Source organism: Coccinella septempunctata, chromosome 1, assembly GCF_907165205.1.
Source record: "Coccinella septempunctata chromosome 1, icCocSept1.1, whole genome shotgun sequence".
Lineage (NCBI taxonomy): Eukaryota > Metazoa > Arthropoda > Insecta > Coleoptera > Coccinellidae > Coccinella > Coccinella septempunctata.
The window spans coordinates 49,987,469-49,996,972 of NC_058189.1; the positions used below are offsets into that span (position 1 = coordinate 49,987,469).

At 36.6% G+C, this 9,504-nt stretch overlaps 1 protein-coding gene across 2 annotated transcripts; it reads left to right on the top strand.

The window, feature by feature from the left end:
- The first annotated feature begins 4,308 nt into the window (after nucleotides 1-4,308).
- On the top strand, nucleotides 4,309-7,879 carry LOC123317646. Of its 2 annotated transcripts, none has more exons than XM_044904253.1 (2): nucleotides 4,309-5,094; nucleotides 5,825-7,879. In XM_044904253.1, exon 2 carries the CDS (start codon nucleotides 6,502-6,504, stop codon nucleotides 7,735-7,737), a length of 1,236 nt encoding a protein of 411 aa, XP_044760188.1. In that variant the 5' UTR covers nucleotides 4,309-5,094; nucleotides 5,825-6,501; the 3' UTR covers nucleotides 7,738-7,879. Both variants share the same exon structure in this region, with proteins under 2 accessions (XP_044760188.1, XP_044760189.1).
- The last annotated feature ends 1,625 nt before the right edge of the window (nucleotides 7,880-9,504 follow it).

Genomic DNA, 9,504 nt, shown 5'->3' on the forward strand with positions numbered 1-9,504 from the left:
GACAAACCAAGGTGCATCTATTGCACATCGTAGCAGCTTGTTTTCAGTGGCCTGAATTCTTTTGATATGGCTCTTTGCCGCGAAACCCCAGGCAACTGATCCATAAGTCAGTTGAGGCCTAGCAACGGCTTTGATTATCTTCAATTTTGTCTCTTTCGACATGTGGCTTCTTCTTCCTATCAGAGGATAGAGTCTATTCATCGCTGCTTTCGTTTTGTCGATTGCTTGTTTGATATGACTTTTCCAGGTAAGTCCTTTGTCAAGCGTTATTCCTAAATATTTGGCTTCATTTTTCCAGTCGATTTCTTCGCCGTCAACATCCAGTTTTGTTGTGGGTCGCAGTCTTCTCTTCTGTAGTAATATTGCTTGGCTCTTTTGTCCATTGAGCTTGATTTTCCACTTTATGCACCAGTCATTTGTTTCGTCAATCGACTCTTGTAGAACTCGTTCTATTATTTCAGGGTTTCGGTGTCGAGTTGCTATGCCTGTGTCGTCAGCATATAACGTTAGCATAGTTCTTGGATTTTTCGGAATATCGTGGATGTATATGTTGTACAGAAGTGGCCCAAGTACTGATCCTTGGGGTACTCCAGCCTCTATATCTCTTGTTGAGGAGCATTCTCCCCCCACTTTTACGTAAAATCTTCTATTTTTGAGATAATTCCTGATCAACTTGCATATTTTGATCGAATATCCAGCACATCTCATCTTATATATTAATCCTTCATGCCATACTCTGTCGAATGCTCTGGCGACGTCTAGTAAAACAAGACCTGTAGCTTGTTTATTTTGGAATCCCTCTGTTATGTACTCTGTGAGCCTTAATAATTGTTGTTCTGTTGAATGCTCTCTTCTGAATCCGAACTGATCTGGTGGTATCAGTTCCAGATTTTCGGTTTCCTCATTTAGCCTCGTGGCGATAATTCTTTCTACTACTTTTCCTAACGCCGACAGTAGACTTATCGGTCTGTAGTTTTGTGGAAACTTCTTCTCTTTGAATGGTTTATTGAATACTATGACTTTTGCTGTTTTCCATTTTTCTGGGTAGTGTTCTGTCCTCATAATTCCATTCGCGATATTTGTTAGAGCGGCTATACCTTTTCTAGGTAATTTCTTTAACATAACATTCGTTATTTTATCGATTCCGGGAGCTTTCCTCTTCTTCAAACTTCTAAATATTTCCCTGATTTCATTTGGCGATGTTGGCTTGTCTATTTCAGCAGTCGCTGGTAATTCATCCATTTCTTCATCATTTTCTTCAACCAGTTCTTCCAAATCTTCATTATCGTCGTCTATCCTGTAATTTATTCTCGATTCTCGTTCGATCGAGTCCGCCAATGCATCTGCCTTATCAGTATTGGTATAAGCCATTCCGCTTTCTCCGTGTAGGGGTGGAATTTTAGTCTTTTCTCCTCGTAGGCTTTTTTGCATTCTCCATGCAGAATGATCGATTGTATTCAGTTCTTGAACCCTTTTGTTCCATCTGCTTGTTCTTAGATCTTTCAGAGCATTTTTCAGAACTTGGCTATGTCGGTTGAGGTTCCTTCTATTTAGATCGTTTTTGTTCATCCTGTATATTCTTCTAAGTCTTCGATTTTCTTGTATAAGATCTTTTACTTCTTTAGGCGTATCGCCATGCGGATGACTTGGTGCTGGTCTCTTCACTCTTCTCGTGCTTTTTTCGTAAGCTTTCAATATAATCTCTTCCAGTTTATCAACCGCACATTCCAAATCGTCTGGAGTGCTTATTGTTGGAATTTCTGTTATTTCCGATTGTATTAAATGGCTGTATTTAGTCCAATTGGTATATTCTCTTATTTCCAGCAGTTTTTCTCTTGGTTCTTCTCCAATTGTCAATTCCACGGGATTGTGGTTTGAGATTCCATCTTCCAAAGTTTCAATCGAGAATTCTTGAGTTATATTTTTCAATATCGCGATATCTATTACATCTGGTATTCCTCTTCCAAAAGCAAGATATGTCGGTAGCTCTGGTCCAATAACTATGGCATTTTGTTTTTCGGCGAAATCCTTGAGTTTTTTGCCATTTCTATTCTCTGTTATGCTATTCCATAATGGGGATTTACAGTTGAAATCTCCGATGGAGGTTTTCGGGTTTGATCCTTCCAACATGTTGTTTATCTCTTCTTCCAATAGATTGTTTTGTGGTGGCTTATACGCCGAGGTTATTTCGACTCTTTGCCGATTTAATTCGGCAACAATCGTCACTTTTTCTGTTTTTTCTTGTGTTTCGTCGGATCTACTTTTAAAGTAGTGTTTCAGATCTGTTCTCACCAATATTGCTACTCCTCCTCCGGTGTTTGTAATTCTGTCACATCTATATGTTTCATAATTCATGAAATTCAGTCTTCTGTTCCGGTTTATTCTTGTTTCCTGTAGGGCTATAATATCAGGTTGTCTTTCTGATATTATTTGTTCTATCTCGGCTTTCCGAGTGTTGATCCCGTTTATGTTCCACGAGATTATCTTGAGGGATTTCTTCCTAATATCCGTAAGGTCCATTAATTCAGTTTACTGAATAATGCTTGGAGTTTTTTCTCCATTTCCCTCTCAATTTTCAACATTATCTTGTTGAAAATTTTTTCCGTGAAGATATCTAAATCATCGGCTGATTCAGATATCTTTTTCTTCTCCTGTTGGCTGTTCACAGCCTGTTTCATTGTAAGTTTTTTCTGTCCTTCTTTTTTCTGGACTGGTTTTGGAGTTTCCCTCTTCTTTTCCTGCTCTGTAGGTTGGGTCTTCGCTACTTCCTGAATTTTTTGTTCAGAAGTTGTTGTTTTTGTTACCTTCTTTTTCTGTTCAACTGATTTTCGGGAATTTTTCTTTCTGGTCACCAACTTGAACTCGCTACATCCTTTGTAGCTAGCTGGATGGCCCTCTTCTCCACATAAGACGCATGTGGCATTTCTCTCTTCACCTTTTCTGGTGAGTGTGCAGTCATTGCTGCTATGACTTCCTGAGCACTTCACGCATCTCCACGGGAAGGAGCATTTGTTTTGTGCATGTCCGTACCCTTGGCATCTAAAGCACTGGCTTGGACTTTCAGGCCTCTTTTCATGTTCAACCACAATACAGAGGTTGTAGAGTCGCTTCACTTCGAAGATTTCCTTTTTCTGGGTTTTAACCAGGTAGAGAGGTATTGCCTTCTTTGTCTTGTTCGATGTCATTCTGGACACCTCAGCGTCTGATATTCCCTGGAATATCAGGTCGTCCTTAATCAACGCAATATCAGCGTCGATTGGTAAATGCCTAATAACGGCATATATCTTCTTCTTCTCCTCCTCCATTTGGTAGGTAAAAAATTCTTTACCATGCTGCTCGAAGAATGTAGTGATTTTTCTAAAATCATCTACGGTTGACGCGATGATTTTTATACCGTCTTTAACTGTAGTTGCACGGTTGTAATTTATCCTTTTTGTGTAGAGAGCTTTAGATATCTCTACCCAATCTGAGGTGCCATCATCGTGATGGGTGGAATTTTATCTCTTTTAGGCACTTCCGTTGCCTTCTTGACAGTCTCCTCATCAGAAGAGGAGCTTTCTTTTCGCGCGCGTTTAGTTGGGGGCGCGTTTGGGGCCTTCGCGACCTGCGTTGAATCATTTTTCCTTGTTTCGGGTTGTGAAACAATTCCTATAAGGGAATTATTCTTGGAACCCGCTACCGGCTTTGTGATTGCGGCGTAAGTGGGAGATTTCGTCATATTATTGCGGGTCATTTCCTCCCTCAAGAGGCGCATCTCACCGACCAACTGTGACACAGTTTCAGTCAGTTTGACTATTTGAGCTTTCAACTGCCCATTTTCTTCTCTGAGCTTTACAAGCTCCTCGTGTTCGCCTTCGCTGAACTCTTCAGCATCGGTCGCTTGCATGTAGGAACCCTCATTATCTGAGGTTTCCGACAAATCTCAAAATATCAAACAATTTGAAAATAATAAAATATTCAGAAATCTTCACTGAAATAGTCTAATATAAAACTATGGTATAAAGCCGAATGTTTTATACGCTATGATAAAAATCAGAAAAGAGATACGAAAAATAAGCTCACCTGATGTTTTCTGCAGTACCAACGAGAAAAAAAAAAATTCTCTGGACACTTAGGATGAACACCAACTTTGAAAATTTTAACGAATTAAAATTCCGATAACAAATATAGAACCTGTCACAGAAACTTGTCCAGTTCAAAATATTTGCTACCTACCACCGATAAACCAATCACCTACAAGCCTGTCAGTAGTAGCACATACATTAAATATTTCTCAGAATATTGCCATAACTTGCCAACAGAAGTATATATCCGTCACTTATGACTTGGCGATAGCAAAGCTCGCAATGCAAATACAGAGCGAAGAGCGTCCAAAATATGACAATGTATTCATTCAATTGGGAGCTTTTCATATTCAAATGTCCTACTTCAAGGCAGTTGGAAAATATATGGAAGAATCTGGTGGTCCATATATTCTTACAGAATCTGGTACTTTGGCTCAGGGTTCACTCAAAGGCTTTATCACGGGGACACACTACAATCGTTGTAAACGAATTCACCCCATATTTGCAGCATCATTGCATATCCTGCATTTTCGAGCATATCTCTCAATGAATGATATATGTATTGATAAGTTGACTAAAGAACTGAAAATGATTCAAACACAAAAGTTGTGTGAAGTCAACTTTTCGACCAGTCTTATTGAGATTTTGGATGGATATGACGAATATTACCATAAAACAGAAGAAGGCTTACATGGGGCGACAGCTAAATATTGGATAATATACGTGAATTTAATAAAACTTTACCAAGAATTTTCGAGGAGCATAAGAACAGGAGATTTTGAATTATATGTCACATGTTTACCTCAAATTGCTACACTTATGTTCTCTTTTAACCATCAAAACTATGCAAGATGGGTTGTCAGATTCTACAACAATTTGATAAATGTCGAGGACACCCATCCTGGTTTGAAGGAAATATTGATAAATGGGGGCATTTCAATAAGGCGCAGCACAAAATCATTTTCCGGTTCTCCAATTGATCTTACGTTGGAACAAACCATCAACAAAGACGCTGCAAGTAGACTGACAGGTAACAATTTATTTTTACGTTTTTTTTATGTATAAATAAATATATATATATATATATATATATATATATATATATATATATATATATATGACTCGAACAAATATTTTTAACAGTTGATTCTTGACGTCAAAAGACACACTTTTTTCCTATACCAATTTTACCGATTCGACCCTGATAAAAATATATAGCCATTTTATGTTTTCATAATATGCTGTGCCACCCCTGGAAAAACAAAATTACCTTCAGAATAACTAGCGAAATCTGTAACACTACACAACCGTGGATCTCTCAAAAACTGTATTCAGCCGAAGTAACCAATTTATCAAACTTCACAGATATTTTTGATTTTTGAACAAAAAACTACTAGAAAACGGCGAATTATACGAGAAAATATGAAGAGAACTTTTATTTTTCGAAACGTTCATATATTTTTATGTTACGTAATGGTCACAATGGGAAAACTGGAAGATGTAGGTATGATATTTTGTGTTCGAAAAAGATTCATCAAATGAATGAAAAACTATATTCGGATGAAGCCGTTTGTGAGATAGAACTAGAAAAACAATCTCTTCTTTTTTTTCAATATCCTGTATCTTTTAAACCAAGCCGATTCGGAGAAAAAAATGAATGTTTTTTTTAGTTCAAGATCTACTGTTAAAATATTTGTACGAGTCAAACACTCATCCAATATATAGATATATAATTGAATTATGAATTATTTCGTTTACAGGAATTAGCTCGTTTACAAATTCGATATCCGCAAGGCGCCGATGGGCTACAAGTCATTCACTACGCACATCTTTAGTCACACATTTACAGATACCCTGAATTTAAACTCTACAGAGGACGTTATGAATGATCTTCGAGAAAATAGAATTAAAAAAGATAACACTTTGGTGAAAGAGCTTGTGAGTCGAATTACCGACACTTTGAATCCCTTTTCATCTGAAATATTAAACATGAATGAACTCGCTAATCTATCTACTGGAAAAATCGCCAGCGATAAAACCAAGAATTTTCTTTTGAATGTAATTTCCAGAGGAGAAAAGCTAAGAGACCAATTTATTACTGAATGCAATGAGGGTGCGAACAGGTTTGAAAAACCCATATCGAAACAAGTAATTCATACATTTGCATCGGAAAATAAAATAAAAATTAAGAGAAGTGATGGAAAAACAGCTGAAGTGAAAGTTGAAAGAAACCTATTGGGACGACTTTTAGTATTATCGTTGGAACATAAAATTGATTTATTAAATGTGCTATCGTATCCATTGACCATCGTTCCGTTGTCACTGAGTCATCTCGACGGTAGTATCAATAAGACAGATAAATCAAAATTATACAAGTTATTAGAGAATCGCATATCTACTTCTTCCAGTCCAACTAAAATAGATTGTACGATTTTTGATGGATTCTTTTTTTTTGCATCTCTTACGTGACCCTCCTCTTACTTATGGTCAATTGGCAATTCATATTATTAAAAAGTTATGCAAGACTTCAAGCAAAAGAATAGACCTTATTTTTGATAAGTGTGTGCTGCCATCGATAAAAGATATCGAAAGAGACAGGAGAGCAGGATTATTGGGAAGAAATGACGTGTTCAGTATTATTGGAGAAGAGCAAAGGCAGCCTAACGATTTTTTGCAAGCATTGAGGAGTGACTCGTTTAAAGCCGAATTTGTGAAATTTTTAGTGAAACACTGGAAAACAAGTATTCCTCCGGGTATTTTGGGAAACAAAATTCTTCGCGTAAATTGTGAAGATACATGTTACATGTTTGATGAGATTGACGGACTTGTGAAATGTGAGATTGATCAGATTCTATATTCTAGTCATCATGAAGCTGATACAAGAATTCTATTCCACATATCAAATTTACCGGACAGTACAAATGTGGTTATACGTGCCTCAGATACTGATATATTAGTAATAGCAGTAGGAAATGTGCACAAACTGAGGAATAAAGTGGATATTTGGATAGAAACTGGACTTCACTCAAAAAATACTCTCAGATACATTTCTATTAACGATATATATACAAATTTAGGAGACGTACTTTCTAAAGCATTACCTGCCTATCATGCTTTCACGGGCAGTGATTATACAGCATCATTCGCTCGCAAGGGTAAGATTAAGCCTTTTAGGATTATTGAAGAGTATCCCAATATTGCCAACATTTTTGCTTCTTTTGAGCATTCACAGGAAATATCAGAAGAGCAAATTCAAGGCATTGAAAAATTTGTATGCTGTATGTATGGCAGGCATAACGCCAATAGTGTAGATAAAGTGAGGCTAGATTTGTTTCTTAGAAACCATGGTGGCTTTGTTTCTCAAGCAAAAAATCCATTGGACAAAGTGAAGAATTTTGATGGAAGCTTGATGCCACCTTGTAAAAAGGTGCTTATAAATAAAATAAAAAGGATGAATCAAGTTTGCGCTATCTGGAATTACGCCACAGAAGCTCATCCGAATTTTTTTGATCCTGAAAGACATGCATGGCGTCTAGTTGATGGAAGATACGAAGTGGAATGGTTTATTGGACCACAAACCCCTTCTACACTTCGAGAAATTTGTGAATTCCCAACTCCAGATATAGATGAGGAAGATGAAGTGTTCCACAGCGCAAGTAGTGATGAAGAGTAATTAATAAAGTTAGCATTTTCATACTTTTTATCATTTCTTTTGTTAGCTATTCAGATTTTATATGTGTTTCCTTTCTGTTGAAATTCTTTTAAATTTGGTTAGTGTTTTTCCATTGGATGTTCAATATAGAATAAATTTTCAATAGTTCTTTTTCTACATTAAATTTCAGCTTGGGGACCCCCACTTTTTTTCGTTGTTGTTTTAAATAATTATACTAGGCCTACTTTTACATATTTATAGACATTGAAGTCATATGTCTGTTAAATGCGGCCGTCCTCTACAGATTTTTCCATTGGTCCTCATAACCTACAATAATGAATGATTTGACTTTCTTGCAAAAAAATTGAGGTAACTTGTGAAGAAATTGATGGCGTTTTTTGACACATATGTTAGCACTCATTTCAAGAGACAATATTCAATTAAAAAAAAATCCCAAATGGTTATCAACTATGAGAAATTTTGGGTTTCTACGCGTACTACCTACTTCAGGTAGTACTGCTTTAGGCCGTCTGTCTTGAGAATGCGACCGTCTTCCAGTGTTTTCTTTTTGAACTTTGGTTCATAGTATATTCAGTGACAATTTGGCACAAAAATGGCAGTGGTAACCTATGAGGAAGTTGCTGTCGACTTTTTGCTATATTTGACAGCGTCTGTTTCAAAAGGGCGACCACCCCTGTTGGCAGACGCTTGCGATTTCAATTCAGTTAAGATCCTAGATCATTTTGACACAACATTCATCTTGGTAACTATTAGGAGGTTCCAATCGATTTTTTCTCATCTTTTCAATTTTTTTTATCCCATAAGGCGACCGCTCTCGCCCGGCAGACGGGCGGTTTCAAGTTTTGGTAATAAAGTTGAACCAAAGTGCCAAACCAAACTTTTGGTAACTTATGAGGTAGTTGTTTTCGCTGCCAGCTCTCGGACTAAATGCATCATATGCATTTCATCTTCGGGTTAATATTTTTGAAATCCACAACTGATGTAACGTATTCAAACTTTAGCCAAAGAAGATAACGAACATTAACTCTTCTCAAGCTAGTGCATATTATGATATTATACTGATCTCTTGTATTTTCCATGCAAATAACTGGATTTGGCATGCCTTCAATCAGTTTGTATAAACTTCAATTATGTTCGTCACATATTTTCCGAAGAGAGTCGACATTGTGATAAAATACGTAATAACAGAAACTTTTACGTAGAACGGGCGACATAGCGTTGATTTAAAACCCAAAAATGTTTTGACAAGCGTCATAACCCCACATTTTCGTACTATACAGAGTGTAATGTGTCAAATTTCCATGGCCAACCGAGTGCTAAAATAAAAGTGAATGGGGTATACGTGCTCCATCGAACGTATAATTCAAAATTTACTATTTTTGATCTATTATTCTTTTTCATCAATATCGTTTTATCAGGCATATGGTATATTTCAATTTTTTTTCATTCCGTTATTTCTATTTGATTTTTCTTTATCTATCAGCAATTACAATATTGATTGTAATCGGTTCTCCATATCTTATTATTTTGTGAATATTCTTTCTCTTTTGTTCGATTTGTTTGCCACAAGTACTATCAATAATATCGTTGCTAATATTCATAAACACCGGAGTATCTGATTAATACTACCAAAATGCCGAAAGTTATTGAAAAAAAAAAAGACAGAGTATCAGGAAGTGCTCTTCGGAATTGAGGGCCGCTCATTCGAATAGTAACCCTGATATTCTGAAAACTTCAATATATCAGACGGTATGGAACATATTCAAT